At 45.6% G+C, this 16963-nt stretch overlaps 1 protein-coding gene across 9 annotated transcripts in view; it reads left to right on the top strand.

Annotated features, from left to right (window-relative positions):
- Nucleotides 1-16963, top strand: part of Tmem43 (Transmembrane protein 43) — a 52651-nt gene that overhangs the window by 28219 nt on the left and 7469 nt on the right. For 5 of the 9 annotated variants that reach the window (XM_089563736.1, XM_089563739.1, XM_089563740.1 and 2 more), the window contains exons 6-12: nt 254-307; nt 2176-2225; nt 4967-5128; nt 6439-6505; nt 7675-7745; nt 11951-12066; nt 13472-13531. In XM_089563736.1, coding sequence (XP_089419862.1) covers nt 254-307; nt 2176-2225; nt 4967-5128; nt 6439-6505; nt 7675-7745; nt 11951-12066; nt 13472-13531 — 580 coding nt within the window. The remainder of the gene's footprint in view (nt 1-253; nt 308-2175; nt 2226-4966; nt 5129-6438; nt 6506-7674; nt 7746-11950; nt 12067-13471; nt 13532-16963) is intronic. The other 4 variants (XM_089563742.1, XM_089563745.1, XM_089563738.1 and 1 more) reach the window with 3 other exon arrangements.

Below are 16963 nucleotides of genomic sequence, written 5' to 3'. Positions count from 1 at the left end.
GCACAGTGTAGCTTAGAAATTAGGCAACCATTTGTAAATAGGATGTTGCAGTGACTCGAATATAGGCGGCCTGCAATTTGTAAATATTTTACATGAGACTAAAAGCAATTATTTTTTTAGTATTCATTGGCCCCAAATTTTATTGCAACAACCAGTTGACAAGAAGGGGTTGTAATTTTGTTAAATTCTGCATGCTGTAATCACTGTGACCACTTTGGCACTGTTTTTGTGTTGTTGTTTTTTTTTATTCCAGGCAGTTTACCGGTTTCAGCCTGTCCTCTTGCTCAGACAAGATTTCTCCATCATGGTCAGTGCAGAGCCTGGCAGGTGGCATTGGTGCAATGGGTCTTTGAGATTTTTGTTGTGAAAGCAACACTATGCCAGTCGCCGAGCCATTTCGCAGAGCTCAGGAAAGGCCAGGCTGTGCATGCGCGAGGAGCGGGGGACGTCACACGACACACAGCTGGCGCACCGGGGCCGCTGCCAGAGCCACCGCCGCTGTGCGCTCTCCATCGCCTTGCGGACAGTCTCCCTCTCTCTCCCTCTCTGATGCGCAGTAGCATCGCCACCTGCGTGGTTTGTGGTGTATATAAAAATTGGCATAGCTCCTCTGCTATGTCAGGATATAGGTAGCATGAGGTGAGGGCGAGGCATCCCTGTCTCAGTGGACGCCTGAACCAGAGGGAGGGTGTATAACTGCCCTCTTGGACACCTCAACCATGCTTTAAAGGGGGATGAGGGGATCGAAGGTGATTTTTCTATTTTTCGACTTAGACCGATGAAATCTGGCACACTGGCTTAAAACAGCATCAAACAATCAGATATAAAGTTTCACAATGACAGCTTCAGTATAGGTTCCCTTTTATCACTGCACTGTTTATATGTTGTCCCCATGTTGCTTGCTTGTGGAAAGCCTAGCATGACAAAAAAACAGGCTACAGGTCTGTAAATGCTTTTAATATTTACTAAGAAGTGTGGTGTAAATCAAGACTCTCTTAATTTTTTTTTTTTAATTTCTCTGTTCTTTTATTTGGAGGACACAGTATGCACCTTCTCTTTATGCTTAGAATGTATCATGCTCTAATTACCATGTAATAAACACATGTGAGCCTAAATGGTAAGTCTGAGACTGTCTCAATGCAGACCACATTCCAGTGATCACAACAAAACAAACGGGGTAAAAATTCATGCACCCATGGCTTTGCTACGCTTTCCATGAGCGAGGTGTTAAGCTCAAAACAAAATTTCGAGAAAACAGGCCTGAAAGTTCTAAGCCAGCACACACTAGATGCCGACAAATGTATTCATTTGGAGCGCTTAAAGTTTATTTTTGGGTGAAATATTTCAGTACACCATAGAAATAGCATTGGAGATGCCAAAAAGTGTACTTTTCAAAAATCTACTTTTTTCGTGATTTTTGCGATCTGATCCCCCACATCTCCCCTTAAGCTAAGTGGTGGTAGTGACAGGTGTGCGCTGCATGCGAAGGAATTGACAAGGTTGTGCCAGAAACGCGGCGCTGAAGCCGTACGCCATCGGCGTTCGTTGTGTTCATTGGTGTTGGCGTTGAGCACGTTTTACACTCGGATCATTTTAAGGAAAGGAAGTGCACGAGTGCGCATGTGGTGAGTGATGTCACTTGCTCCTCCTGCATGTGCAGTATGGTCGTGCAAGAGCACGCGAAACGGCAAGACTGTGGGCAATGTAAACAATATATGTCGACACGTAGATGTTGCTTTCGCAATCCTCCAGGTTTAACCAGAGCTAAACCATAGCCAATTTTTTTCTTTCTTGTCATTTTGCCTCTGTTTCAGTTGAAACTCGCTTGAGCTGGGCATTGGCATCTTGAGCTTCCCATCTTTGCACAAAGTAGTCCTCAGTGTCCCTTCTAGGCCCCAGAGACCGCATGCAGGCAGATGACATCAGGTCAGCAGCTTAGTGTGTCGAGGGTGGACTACTCACGTGTGGAACAGTCTGGAAAAGGGTGCCCCCTGATTGCTTATGACAGAGGCTGTGCACACTGATGGCCATGTCTAGTCAGTCTAGTTAGCTCCACTGGTTGGTGTGTGCTGTTGCGTAGTGCGGCATAGGCTCAAGAAAGCCTGCAGTGCCGGCCCTCTCTTCAGACACAGTTGCCTTGCGACTCAAACTGCACTTTTCCCCTTTGCTTTGCAGGCAGTATGCTGACTCAGATGGAATTGGCATGGAGCAAGACTTTGCATATGGTAAACGCATTGACAGAGCACCTCATTTGCATGTGAAAGCATGGTGGTCAGAAAACAAAATTATGGTCAAAAGCAATCACCAAAGACTTCATTTGTTTGGCTGCATTTCAGCTTAAAATAGGAAGGGGCCCATCAAGACAGCAATATAGTGTTCGTTCATGAATACATCACCTGCGGCTGCTGCACGAGACTTCCAGTTGCGGTGCCACATGTACCTCGCTTTTACACAATTTTCTGCCTTATAAAAGTGTTGTTTTTGGTAAAAATGACATGTTTGCTATCAGGTAGGCCTACCCTATCAGCCTATCCTTAGTTAGTTGGCTGTACTGTCAGAGCTGCATGAATGCAGATAGGGTGCAGCATTTAGCATAAAAACAAAAGCTTGTGGTTTTCCTCATTTACGCTGCACAAGGGACAGCTTCTAACGCACCAGTCAATGCTGTACAGTGAAAGTATCATACGAGTGCACAGGCTACCCCAAACAAGATCTGAAAAGCAAACGGTCCAAGCTGCTCTGTTACTCGGGTGGCACTAACACCACCAACAGACTGGCAAATTCAGGTGCTTTTTTTTCCTGGCACCTGTGACAGGAGAGAAGAGCTGCACAATGACACAGGTATTGGTAACGTCTAGTACACTAGTAGCCATGTCATTTGAGCAATGTAAATGTGCAGAATCCATATTGCTTTTTATGGGAGTTGTGGGTGCAGAAGGTTAGTGCCATTGTGCAGGTTTCTTTTCTGATGTTTTGCATTTAATGCATTCTTCCACTTGCAGCGTAATTCCACCTGCTTGTGCAGGGGCATTTTAATTGCTTACAGCTTTGATTGACAAACTTGTGGTCACTTGCTTCCCTCGCTCGCTCACTCCCTCTCCCCTACACACACGTGCACGCATACATACAAATGCACACATGCATGCATTTGCACGCACATACACTATCAATCAGGTGATAGAGAAATGCGCAGAATATAACCAGCCCCTGTATATAGCCTTCATTGATTACCAGACAGCATTCGACTCGGTGGAAACCTCAGCAGTCATGCAGGCATTGCGACATAAGGGTGTAGAAGAGTGTTATGTGAGAATATTGGAAGATGTTTATAATGATTGCACAGCTACCATAGTCCTTCATAAAGTCAGCAATAAAATTCCAATAAGGAAGGGTGTCCCGCAGGGAGACACGATCTCGCCTATGCTATTCACTGCCTGTTTAAAGGAGATATTCGGAGGCCTGAAATGGCCAGTTGGGGATAAAAGTTAATGGAGAATACCTGAGTAATCTGCGATTCGCTGATGACATTGCCTTGCTAAGCCACTCAGAACATTAACTGCAAAGCATGATCAATGAGTTAGACAGGCAGAGCAGAACGGTGGGGCCAGAAATTAACATGCAGAAAACCATAGTAATATTCAACAGTCTAGCAAGAGTACAGCAGTTCGCAATTGATGGCACGGTGCTGGCAGTAGTAAGAGAATGTGTCTACTTAGGGCAGGTAGTGACCGCTGATACGGATCATGAGAGGGAAATAACTGGAAGAATAAGAATGGGGTGGAGCGCATATGGCAGGTTCTCTCAGATCATGAATGGCAGTTTACCAATATCCCTCAAGCGAAAAGTATACACAGCTGTATCTTACCGGTACTCACCTATGGGGCAGAAACATGGAGGCTAACGAAGAGGGTTCAGCCTAAGTTAAGGACAACGCAGCGAGCTATGGAAAGAAAAATGATAGGTGTAACATTAGGAGATCGGATGCGGGCGGAGTGGGTGAGAGAACAAACGCACGTTAATGACATCCTAGTTGAAATCAAGAGGAAGAAGTGGGCTTGGGCAGGGCATGTAATGCGAAGGCAAGATAACCGCTGGTCCTTAAGGGTAACGGAGTGGATTACAAGAGAAGGCAAGTGTAGCAGGGGTCGGCAGAAAGTTAGGTAGGCGGGTGAGATTAAGAAATTTGCGGGAATACTGTGGCCGCAACTGGCGAAGGACAGGGTTAATTGGAGAGACATGGGAGAGGCCTTTGCCCTGCAGTGGACGTAGTCAGGCTGATGATGACATGTGCTTGCTTGCTCCCTCCCTTCCTCGTTCACTGTCTCTCTCAGAATGCCTAAAGGCCCTTAAAAGAGCGTATTACGTGAAAGGGGAAGGCAGTGCATGTAAGTGCATACAAACTGTGTACCGTAATTTAGGCAGCTTAGTACAGTGCCTACAAAATTACAAAATTATACAAACTTCCTAAGTGGCTGGAAAAGGGCGGTAAAATTCATAAAGGCAGAAACAAAAATGCTAAGTGTATTACAAGAATGTGTGAAGCATTGTACGGGCCTTTGATTGTGTGTTCCATGTGCATCAGCTCTTGATATTTGGCAAGATTGGTTTCAGTAGCTGTGTTGGGCGGTAAGTTTGACCTGTGCATTGAAGAATGCTTATTGGATCTTGGAAAAAATATTCGCAGTGGTGGCACGAGTGGCAATAAAGTGTAAAGTAGTTAAAGGAATCTGCTTGCAGAGCAATGTGACAACTCATGAAGCTGAGCGTGACTTTTTAGTGCTGCAGTGGCCTCTCATTAATTTTAACTCACTTAATTAATTAATTTTAATGCACCTCTGGATTCTGGCGGCGACGGCGCTTTCTCTCATATACTTTCTCTCATATCTGCCGTTGCTTAGCGCGATTCAAAGTAATTCTGAGGAAGTGTTCTGCAGTTACTCATGCGAAGCCTTGGTTATGTCTCCAGTGGGGTTGTTGTCATTGAAGCCTGACCTGGGCGTGTCCATTCCGGCCTACTATGCCATGGCCATCAACCACACATGCGCTCTGATGCCCCTCATGCCGCCACCAAGACACACCCGGGAAAAGCCAGAGCCTGCATGCTTCATGCACCCCCCACTCATGAAAGGTGTCGCAGTGCTTTATTGCACACGCCCGACCTCCTGTACTACTTAGTGCCTTCGGTGCGTGGGTACACATGCACTCGCATATGGCACACATCAGACACACCATACCAGGCAGGGCGCAGACTCTGCACTTGTTGCGAAATCCCAAGTGATTGGTTCATACAGAAGCTTCAAGTTTGCCCTGCTATTAAAAAAAAAACACATCAATGGCCATTTCTGGCATTGCTTTCAGCCACTGTTTCTGTTCATGACGAGAGGTGAAAAAGAGTTGATTAATAACAGCACAGTCATGGTGAAAGACTAGTTCATCATCTACATTAATAAGTGGAACACGAATAAGGTCCATTTGCACTTGGGAGTCATGAAATGCGTGCAGCCGGCTGTCACTTGCAACCAGGGAGCGGCTCTCCCGTACCGATGTTCATACTTGCAAGGGCGACCTGCGGGTGGCTTTCCTGGATTGGTCTTTTTTGGGATAAGACTTGCCTGTTGTGATTGTTGCCGGCAGCGAGAAGCTGGATGTGGAATAGGCTTCCGTTCACTTCCGCGACGTTGCCCATTGGTTAGTGGTTTACGACTCGCAGTCGCAAAGCTGTGGCGGTCGCTTTTCGATTGCTGTGGCCATTTACAATTGTTACTTTTCGACCAAAACTGTCGCACAACCTCCGCAACTCACAAGTGTGAATGAGCCTTCAGATTACAGTACAAACCAGAAATGCTGATGGCTTTTTAGAAGCACTAAACTTGAATCACGAGAAAAAATGTGGGATCATATACGTTTGAGTTACATTTAATGCTTCTTGCACATTTAATGTACTTAATTAATATGAATTGTGACCTTTGTCAGCATTCCAGTTGAAGTGCCTCTTTTTACTGTTAAGATGACTAGTCCTTTGGTTACACCATAGTTCTGTGTCAGTACATTTTGCCTTAGTGCAGGAACAATTAAATTAGTGAATTGTTTGGCCCTAGCTGGCTTTTTCTTTTATAGAATGCAGTAGTAAAGTATGGAGGCATTGATTATAAAAACTGCATGATTCAGTATTGATTTGATAAACAGTGGCTGTACTGTAGCAAAATGTATAGATGATGAAACACTGGTATCTAGAAACGTGTTGGCCTAGGAGCAATGGCGTACATATGAAACGGTGCATAGAGTGAAGTGATGGAAGGGGCACAAATGAACTCATTGACTAGCACTCGTAATTAATCTACTCAGTGCGCGCATCTTTTCGCTTTGTCTTGCTTGCTTTGATAGAAATGGCTTACATCCTGCACATATTGTGGTCCCTCATATTCGGTCGTATTTCAGATCTTGACTGGCGATCTGAGCTTGTGGACAGCACTCCTTTCACGAGAGTGTCATGTGTGAATCCCACGTAAGTCTTTGTGATTTTGCAAATGTTTTCTTCATTGATCTCAGGTGACTCCCACACTATACTCGATGGCAGCGTTTTCTGGCAATGGGGGATGGTTACAGGGGTGGAGTGCCTCTAACTGTCTCACTCTGCCAAATAGTTGGCCGCACAGGGGTGTACCTGGTCACCTGGCATGCTGCTTTCTTCGCGGTACATTGACTCTGTCATAGGTGTAGGTGGCACTATCTATGGAAGCTTGTTCTAACGAGGCATGCGTAGCCATTGCCTCCGAGATCATCTGCACGCGCTCGTAAACAGGCGCGTGCTGACATTGAATGTTAACATTAGAACATTGAAGGGCTATGATGGGCTTTACTGCACAGGTTGGATTTGTGTCCCTCATGGACAGATTTTCTATCGAGGGAGGATGAGGTGACCAAAGGCCCTTTTCCAAGCACTTCACCCCAGAAGGGCTAAGCACCAGGCTGGGGGAAATGACCCATTAGAAAACCAGTGGGTACCCAGCAGCACTAGGAATCAAACCCAGCAGTTGTGTTGGAAACAAATAACTAATATTGGCAATATACTATATTTTATGAGAAACTAATAACGGCAAGTGGGGACTGCATTCTGCTGCTTAGGAAGGGAGGGCATGTTTCGGCTCCGTATGTTCCTACCTGTTGCCAGAAAAAGTTGTCACGGAGTAGAGAGAGATGGTGTGGTCAGAAAGTCAGGACCTAACTGCGTAGTTGGAGTGCGGGTCTCAGGTATGCAATTTGTTTAATTTGTATTTCTTACAAATTACAAGCAATTTAGGGTCAACACAAATTGCTGCTATGGATTGGTGTCATCAATGTCCAGCTGCTGAGCAAGAGTGTGGTGTCCAGTCCTGGTCCAGTCCTGCATGCCTCTGGAGGCACAGTGCAAAAATGCCTGTTTTCTGAGATTTCAGTGCACAATAACAGAGCCTATAGATTAAAGTGTAATTTTAGAATGTGGAAAATTAAGTGTATTTCAGGAGTTAAGATCCGTTTCAGGTGGTTCTGATCACCACATAACTGAGCAGTGTTACCACGATTACTGTGCGCTTGAGCACACCAAAGCAGTTGCTGAACAAACTGTCGACCACCACGCAAGTAGAGTTCACACTTGTTCTTTCCTCCATGTGGCGGTCACCTGATGTGCACCAGGGAGTTCCCTGTGAAAAGCAAGGACTTCGTGCTCTCCGAAGTCCACCTGGGACAGCTGCAGCTGTCAGACGGTGCGTTCCGCCTCTTTCCTCTTTTCCGCTTGTGCCACTTGCCTGCAGTTTGTACTGGATAGACTGCGATTGTGCAATGTGTCTGCGACCTCGGCGTTTCAATAGACACCTTTCTGAGTGCCTTTTGATGCGCTGATCTGATCAGTGTGGAGAGCTCTGCAGATTCCCTTCTAATGTCCCCCCCCCACCTTGTCATGTGAGCTGTTCAGTACTTTTCATGTGTGCAGGGTTTCCAGGCCTACTAGTAGCTGCATTTTTGACAGCTGGCAGGTGCTGAACGCACATTTCACATCCACAGGTAGAGGGACAAGCAGTTTTTGCTCTAGTACAGTGCTGGCCCAATGCTGTTCCTTATTTACCATTTTTATGTCTAAGTTGTGTTGTTACATTCTAGCTCACCCTTGTGTGCAGTAATTTGGTGTAAATGAATGCATCACAGACAGAGATCTGTACGTTTTACAGTTTCCTGAAATTTATTTTAATTTCTCTTTCTTTTTCTTTTGTTCTTACCTGTAGAGCTAGAGCGTGGCAGACACCCAATTAGGCAGTTCTCTCCCACCCTTGCCCCAGTAGGGTTTCCCTTTCTTTGTCTCTTCCTCCCTTGAGGAGAAGAAAAGTGTCAATATTAGCGTGCATCTGGGCAGTGTGCTCGGATGATGCTTGGGCACTCGGGCCGTCTGACGAAGGTGGAACAACACGACCCTCCCTCAGTGTGGCATGGCAGTCCAAGTGGTCCAGGCAGAAGAATGGAACCCTGGGTAACAGCAGCGGCTCTGCTAGTGTGTACGACCATTTTAGGGGGGGCACAGGGCAGGCTGGGCGCCAGAGCAAGCAGACCACCTCACTGGCTGCCGCTTTCCTTTCCTTCTTGGCCCGCACAGAAACGAGTGGGGGTAAGGCTTGGAAGTACGGATTTGTCTCTGCCCTAGGAGGCTGGCTATCTTGCCACCAGGACTCGTTGGGAAAGGCTGCGTTTTATGGTATCCATTGTGCATCAACAGTGCAAATGAAGACTGGACGTTAACAGGAACACAGACAAGCACTTAGATTTGAAAAGGGAACGGAGGAAACGGCCGGAGTGGGTGAGAGAACCAACGCGGGTTAATGACATGCCAGTCGAAATCAAGAGGAAGATATGGGGTTGAGCGGGGCATGTAATGCAAAGGCAACATAACCGCTGGTCCTTATGGGTAACTGAGTGGATTCCAAGAGAAGGAAAGCGTAGCAGGGGGTGGCAGAAAGCTAGGCGGGCAGATGAGATTAAGAAATTTGCGGGAATACGGTGGCCGCAACTGGTGAAGGACAGGGTTAAAGGGACAGTGAGGTAGAGCTCTATTAATATTTTTTTATAGCAAAATCCGATAATTCGGCATTTCATGGCTTTGTTGTCACTTGGCTGGCAGCGAAAGATGCATTTATTTCTAAGAAATTTGGATTCGAAGCTGAAAAAGTTTTTCCCACCGCTTATTCAAACTTGGGACTCTCTTATGATGACACAGGACTAAGTGACGTGAAACATGTCGTGCACATGACGTAACGCAGACTCCGTGATTTTTGGCCGCTAGCAGTGTGGCCTAGCAGAAGCCGAAATGAAAGCTACCGCCGGCCGCACATTGAAGGCATCTATCGGCTATTGCGGCCCCTGCTACCGTCACTTCGTTTACGTTTGCACCGGCGTTTTGCCAGCGTTACGATGGATCCCGTTCTCGAAGTCTTCAACGAAGTTCTCGCAAATAGACACCTTTAGCATACCGTGTACCTTGTTACCGTTAGCGGAATACCAGGAGCCCGCCTACCGCCAATGAGCAGGCGCTGATTGGTCCCTATACTGCAAGCGCGCGCACAGCTGCCGGGTATGTGGCGCCATCTGGCGACGTCAAGGAGATTTGCGCATGCATTGGCTGCGCACGGGCTCCCAGAACTCGGGTAACGGGAACACGGTACACAGTATGCTAAAAGCATCTAATAACTTCGGCCTGCACTTCAGCGACCTCAGCCCCACAGAGCGCCAAGTAGTTGGAAGTTGACTGGCACAACCGGGAACGTTTCGCCAGGCGAGCATACGAAGACTCAAGGTGCTCTTTTCACTGCAAACTGCCTTGTACGATCACCGAAAATCGTGCCATCATAGTTTTTCATTGACCGTGGCGATCATCTGACCAACCTTAACAGGCTCCTTCAGAAGTTAACTAGCATTTGGAGTGGCACTTGGAGTTCCTCTGCTGTTCCGTGCTTGTAAATCGAGGCGCGTCAAAAATGAAACCACACGGGCATGCAGAGCGCAAAGACGCGAAGCGCCATAATATACCAAAACTCATCTGGCCGCCTGTGGCGCTGCTAAGTATTGATTTTCTTCGCTTACAACAGTCAGGTTGTCTTTTATCGGTCTTCCTTTTGTGATAAAAGCGCACTATTGGTTTCAAAACAAACTTACTTCAGTATTCAACTGCGCAACCTTCGTTTGTCAGCCTCAGTTATTCGTGACTTCTCGTGTCCCAGTGTTGCTAGAAACACTGTCTTTTCTTATGATGTCATCACGCTTGTACTTGCGAGTTTGGCCTGTGGCGGCGATACCTGTATTTTGGTTCTTGCTCTTTTCTACGTTACAAGAGCTTTGTTGTCAGTGTGAGTGGTGTTTTTGTAGTCAGGAGCAAGTAATTTATCGATACAAGCCAACTTCAATTTCTCCTCAATGTCCCTTTAATTGGAGAGACATGGGAGAGGCCTTTGCCCAGCAGTGGGCGTAGTCAGGCTGATGATGATGATGAGACAAGCACTGAACGTCAACTGAATTTACATCCCGCATTTGTTTTCACTGTTGACACACATTGAGCACTTGCAAATGCACCCAAATTTCAACTTTATTAAATGACATTATTTACTCAGAGATGTAGCATGGGAATGACCTCTTAAGGCCACAGTTAGCTCTTGTGAAGCGTTGATGCCTTTGTGAGGAACACTCTTCATATATACAGAGTGTTTCTAGCAACTGCTAACAACAATGGCTCAGAAATATGCCTGGTTGCCTTGTACACGTAGCAATTGAGTATGTGCAGTGTGTAGTGGTCAATCCATCAGGACTCACAAAACTAGAAAACTTTTGAATTTGGGAATAGGCAAGCAGTATTTGAGGGGGGAAGCTGCTCTTAGAAAACAGAATTTTTATTAATGAAGTCAGATTTATAAAAACATCAGGGAATTTGTATTTTTATGGTTTATGATTTATGGGGGTATTAATGTCACAAAGTGACCCAGGCTATGAGGGACGCTGTTGTGAAGGGCCCCAGAAATTTTGACCACCCGAGGTTCTTTAACGTCCACTGACATCGCAAGTGCACGGGCCTCTAGAATTTCGCCTTCATCGAAATTCGACTGCTGCAACCAGAATGTGTATTTTTGTGTACTGATTCCAAATATGTAATTGAATTTTGTGGACAACTTGTCATTTTGCACTCATGCATTATGTTAAGAAACTTTTTGCCGACAGCTTTAAAGAAATTTTGCTGCAGGAAACTTGTTAGAATGCATGCCATTTGCTTCTCTTGCCATCACGCTATGCTATAAGGATAAAATTATTATGCTGCCTGTAATACAAGTTAATTTACAGGGTTTTGAAGTTGTCACTTCCCAAATGGGAAGAAAGATTTGTATTCCTGTTTCCGAAATGACATTCAGGATTCTGTAACTCAACTTCTATGACAGGCAGGATGATAATTTGCCCTTATTGCATAGTTTGAGGTTAGGAGAAGCCAGTGGCATGCTTTCTAACAAGTTTCCTGCAGTAGAATTTCTTTCAAAGCTGTCGGCGAAAAGTTGCACAACATAATGTATAAGTGCATGACTGTTGTTCATAAAATTAAATGGCGTATTTGGAATCAGTGCACAAAAATACATATTCACTGCTGTTGTCATAAATGTGACTTTATTAACAAATACTTTTTTTTAAGACCCTATCCCCGCCCTTAATTGATGCTGGAAAAGTATAATAGCTGTAAATACGTGTCTGTTTGATTTTGTATAGAAAAGAAAAGACTGCTACGATACTTGCTCATGCAGCCAAGACCATTCTACTGCATAAGCAGTGTGAGTGAAAACAGCAGTTAAAGCGATGTTCACGACATGAAGTTGAAAGTGCCAGGCATCAGCCCTGCCACCACATCATTATGAGACCCAATGTTTTATGTCGCTGTCTGCTCTGCCTGTAGGTCTGATTTCGATGATTGACAACTTCCAACCCTTGGATGCCATCTTCAGTGGTGAGAAGGCTAGGAAGAACTTTATCTACATGACTGCAGCTAATGGGACACCTGAGAAGCCCCAGGTGAGGGCCACACGTGTTTAGCTTTGCTGAAAGCAGTTCAAGTGTCCGAGGGTGAGCATATTCTGCAGCTGAGCACAACTGCTTGCATACAGCCACTGGGAACTGTATGTAGCCCCTGCTTGTTAGATGTGAAGTGCACCAGATCTGCTGGCACCGGACAAAAATCTGTCGAAGTGTGGCAGAGGTCCAGGGCTGCCGGTCAGAAGCCCTCAGGCCACAAGTTGCTTTGGGCATGCTGATAAGTTTATTCATTTGTCCATGGAGGGCGGGGGGGGAGGGGGGCTGCAGTAATGTAGCCACATCTCTATTGTCTCTGGCCTTGTTTTCTTGTTTGACGGATGTACAAATCCAGCATGCATTGTAAACAGGATGGTTGACAGCCAGCGTAATGTCTTGTTCCTTGTTTCGTTCCAAAGCCACTGCTTTACTAATGAGCCCAGATTCCTCTCGTGTTGCTTTCATGGTGCCACCACAGGGCAAGCACACATGCCCTTTAGTACTATTCACCACTTGGGTGTGTGTTGAAGGCTGCTGGGAATGCCCTCTAGTGCATGCAGTGGTTGTCGGACAATACCGTATGTCAAGTGATGATTGGCTTTTATTTCCGAATGCTAGCTAGCTGATGTTGCAACTTGGTTTGACTGCCGTTGTCATTTCAGAGGAACTCGTGCCTGTCTTGACCAACAAAACCTTGAGAACCTGCATAAGTGCGAACGAGGCACATCTGCCACCAGTGTTCACAGAGTGTTGCAATACACCTTGCTCACTGCTGTCATGTTGCGTGAAGGGTTGTCTGTGAAGGTTTAGTTTAGTTTATTGGGGTTTAACGTTCCAAAGCAACTCAGGCTATGAGGGGCACCGTAGTGAAGGGCTGCGGAAATTTCGACCTCCTGGGGTTCTCTAACGTGCACTGACATCGCACAGCACATGGGCCTCTAAAATTTTACCTTCATCGAAATTCAGCCGCGGCGGCCGGGATCGAACCCACGTCTTTCGGGCCAGCAGCCGAGCGCCATAACCACTGAGCCACTGCGGCGGGGTTGTCTGTGAAGGTTCATGGCCAGCGTTAAATAAAAGGGGTCTCTCATTAAAGCACTAGATTTGTTCGGTGCATGCCCAGGAGTTGCTGGTATGCAACCTGCAGTCACTTAGTGAAATCAAAACAATGGCAGTTTCCATGACGCTGAAAATCACTCGTTTGGGAAAGCGGTGGCTGTCATCAGTCAGAGCGAAGCACAAAAACGAAGAAAAGTTTGATACAAGCGCTGTTGAATCTGGCCCTACTGCACTGAGGTCCAGCTGTGGCAGCAGTGCCTGTAGGTGCATGTTTGTGACTGCAGCATGGCTGCCCTCTCTCAAGGTGACGCTTGTGGTTGCAACGCCTTGTGTCCCTGTCTCTCATCAGGTGGGCGACGTGCGAATCTCATTTTTCGTGGCTGGCATCCTTGGCCCCCACGGTGATAAGGTGGGTCAAGCACAATATTGCCTTTCCTTTGCTGTGCGGTTGGCATTTTATCTTGGCACAACAGTGAAAACAAACAATAAAACTAATTAATTGTTGTGCCTGCCTGTGTGTCACCATGCTAAAAAAAAAACTTGCTTGTATATGGAACTAATTTTTGCCTCTTCATTTATTTTATTTATCAGATCCTGCATGTCTTTGCATGGCCCAAGTACGAGTGGTATAATACATGCTTAAAAGACTTGCGCTGCACAGTGCAAATAAAAGCAAAGTACAGCAGTAAACAACAGGAGTAAATGCAAGCCTAGCAGGAGAAAACAAAACAAAATAGATTGTTAAAACCAAATGAAAACACTTGCTTGTCAATAGGGTTTATGGGGGTTTAACCTCCCAAAGTGACTCGGGCTATGAGGGATGCCGTAGTGAAGGACTCCGGAAATTTCGACCTCTTGGGGTTCTTTAATGTGCTGTGACATAGCACAGTACTCGCGCCTCTAACAAAGATAAGTATGTAACGCTGTTGGTACGAATTAACTTAGGAGTTAGTCAATGCAGGTATGGTAGTACTTTGTGCTGGTGCAGCTGAAAGTATATGTTGAAGGGTTGAGGCAAAGCTGTTGGTGGTAGGTTAAACAGCAGTTTTATTCTGGCTAGCTTCCTGTGTGATTTTTAAGGTCTTGATATTATTTTTTTATATTAGTTCGATTGAATAATTAATTTGCAGGTAGCGATTATTTCAAACGAATTGCATATATTCGTATTTGCTCAAGTCTCTTAATATCTTTCTCGGTGGAAGGATTCCAAACTTCGCAGGCATTTTCCAGATGGGATCTGATTAGCATGTTGTGAGCCGGCAAGTTAACGACAGGAAGAGAGAGCTACAGCCTGCATCTTAATAGGCCTAACTTTTAATCCGAGTAAAAAAAAAAACAATGGGTCCTATTGGGCATATCAGTTAGTTCCAATTGGTACCAGTTGGACCCTGTTGGTCAGCTAGTTGGGATTATGAATCCAACTAGGTAGCCCATTTGGTTTCCCTAATTCTAGTTGGGCATTCCTATTGGTTCTACATTTCCAATTGGATTACCCAACTGGTTCGTGAGGTTCCAATTGGTTTCGGCACTCCCAGTTTAGAACCTAAAAAACAATTTGAAGCTGACCTGCCAACTGGAAGCTCCAGATGGTATCCAGTTAGTACCAATTGGTCGACCGGTTGGAAAGTCTAAGTTGAAGTCAGTAATGTCCTTCCCATCTGTATATATATCTAGCTGCCTATAAAATAGGACACTAGAGTAATTAGGTTCTTCTAAAAGAAATATTATCAGCTCTCTGGAATTGTTTTCATCATCTCCACCATCACCGCAGGCATTCTTTAATTGGATAACTTGCATAATGGTCAGCGGTCAGTGGCTCCAGCTGGGAGGTCTCATGAATGGAGTACCCAAGTGACTGCAAAAGTGCATTCTGTGGATATATGTTGAGAATTTATATTGGTACACAGTGTCTGACTATAGTGTTCATTGCATGCTTGTTGTTCTCCCTTGATTTTCATAAAAGCTAGCGTGTAATTATAATTTCAATTCCCTTGTAAAAATGTTGGCAGAAATCTCAAAGCAGTCATAGAAGAAAACCCAATTGGTTCCAAATGAAGTTGTTTTTTTTTTTTGCTGGCCACTTCAAACATTTTCAGTCTAATAGGTGCGCCATTTGAGTTCAATTGGTGGGCCATTTGGCCTGGTTGCGTGACCAATTATTTCTAATTGGAAGCAACAGTTGAGCTCAATTGGTCGAGCCTAATTGGTGGCGAAAACACAATTGGTTTTTGACCATTTCGTTTCACCTGGAAATTTCCAACTGGACCCATTGGTTTTTTTACTGGGGTGTGCTGACACTCAGATTATATCAGTGCGAGCAGACCAACTCAAGCAATTAGTGATTGTTTTAAATATTGGGCAGTGCTGTACAGTGCACTGATAAAGGGGACTTTTTGTTAATGACTAATGGAGGTGTCAGTTTTGTGTCTTCTTTTTACGCCAGTAGGTGTGCAGGGGTTTTTCTCAGAGGTGAACAAATGGCTGTTATATTTGTTGTCTCAACAAGTTGTAAACAAAATCTGCAATGCCTAGCTTTGGGCCAATGAGAATTGCATTGGGGCAGTTCAGGGTGTGGGCGTACTCTCCTGAATTCATCCTGCAGTCGTTGTAAGGCCCATTGAACAAAATCTGCAATGCCTAGCTTTGGCAAATGAGAATTTCATTGGGGCAGTTCAGGGTGTGGGCGTACTCTCCTGAATTCATCCTGCAGTCGTTGTAAGGTCCATTGAACAAAATCTGCAATGCCTAGCTTTGGGCCAATGAGAATTGCATTGGGGCAGTTCAGGGTGTGGGCGTACTCTCCTGAATTCATCCTGCAGTCGTTGTAAGGTCCATTGAACAAAATCTGCAATGCCTAGCTTTGGGCCAATGAGAATTGCATTGGGGCAGTTCAGGGTGTGAGCGCACTCTCCTGAATTCATCCTGCAGTCGTTGTAAGGTCCATTGAACAAAATCTGCAATGCCTAGCTTTGGGCCAATGAGAGTTGCATTGGGGCGGTTCAGGGTGTGGGCGTACTCTCCTGAATTCATCCTGCAGTCGTTGTAAGGTCCATTGAACAAAATCTGCAATGCCTAGCTTTGGGCCAATGAGAATTGCATTGGGGCAGTTCAGGACGTGGGCGTACTCTCCTGAATTCATCCTGCAGTTGTTGTAAGGTTCATTGAACAAAATCTGCAATGCCTAGCTTTGGGCCAATGAGAGTTGCATTGGGGTGGTTCAGGGTGTGGGCGTACTCTCCTGAATTCATCCTGCAGTTGTTGTAAGGTCCATTGAACAAAATCTGCAATGCCTAGCTTTGGGCCAATGAGAGTTGCATTGGGGCAGTTCAGGGCGTGGGCGTACTCTCCTGAATTCATCCTGCAGTTGTTGTAAGGTCCATTGAACAAAATCTGCAATGCCTAGCTTTGGGCCAATGAGAGTTGCATTGGGGTGGTTCAGGGTGTGGGCGTACTCTCCTGAATTCATCCTGCAGTTGTTGTAAGGTCCATTGAACAAAATCTGCAATGCCTAGCTTTGGGCCAATGAGAATTGCATTGGGGCAGTTCAGGGCGTGGGCGTACTCTCCTGAATTCATCCTGCAGTTGTTGTAAGGTCCATTGAACAAAATCTGCAATGCCTAGCTTTGGGCCAATGAGAGTTGCATTGGGGTGGTTCAGGGTGTGGGCGTACTCTCCTGAATTCATCCTGCAGTTGTTGTAAGGTCCATTGAACAAAATCTGCAATGCCTAGCTTTGGGCCAATGAGAGTTGCATTGGGGCAGTTCAGGGCGTGGGCGTACTCTCCTGAATTCATCCTGCAGTTGTTGTAAGGTCCATTGAACAAAATCTGCAATGCCTAGCT

Source organism: Amblyomma mixtum, chromosome 10 (assembly GCF_055824585.1).
Source record: "Amblyomma mixtum isolate Tamu chromosome 10, ASM5582458v1, whole genome shotgun sequence".
NCBI lineage: Eukaryota > Metazoa > Arthropoda > Arachnida > Ixodida > Ixodidae > Amblyomma > Amblyomma mixtum.
Note: the sequence above shows the minus strand (reverse complement) of the source record. Positions and strands in the feature narration are given on the sequence as shown.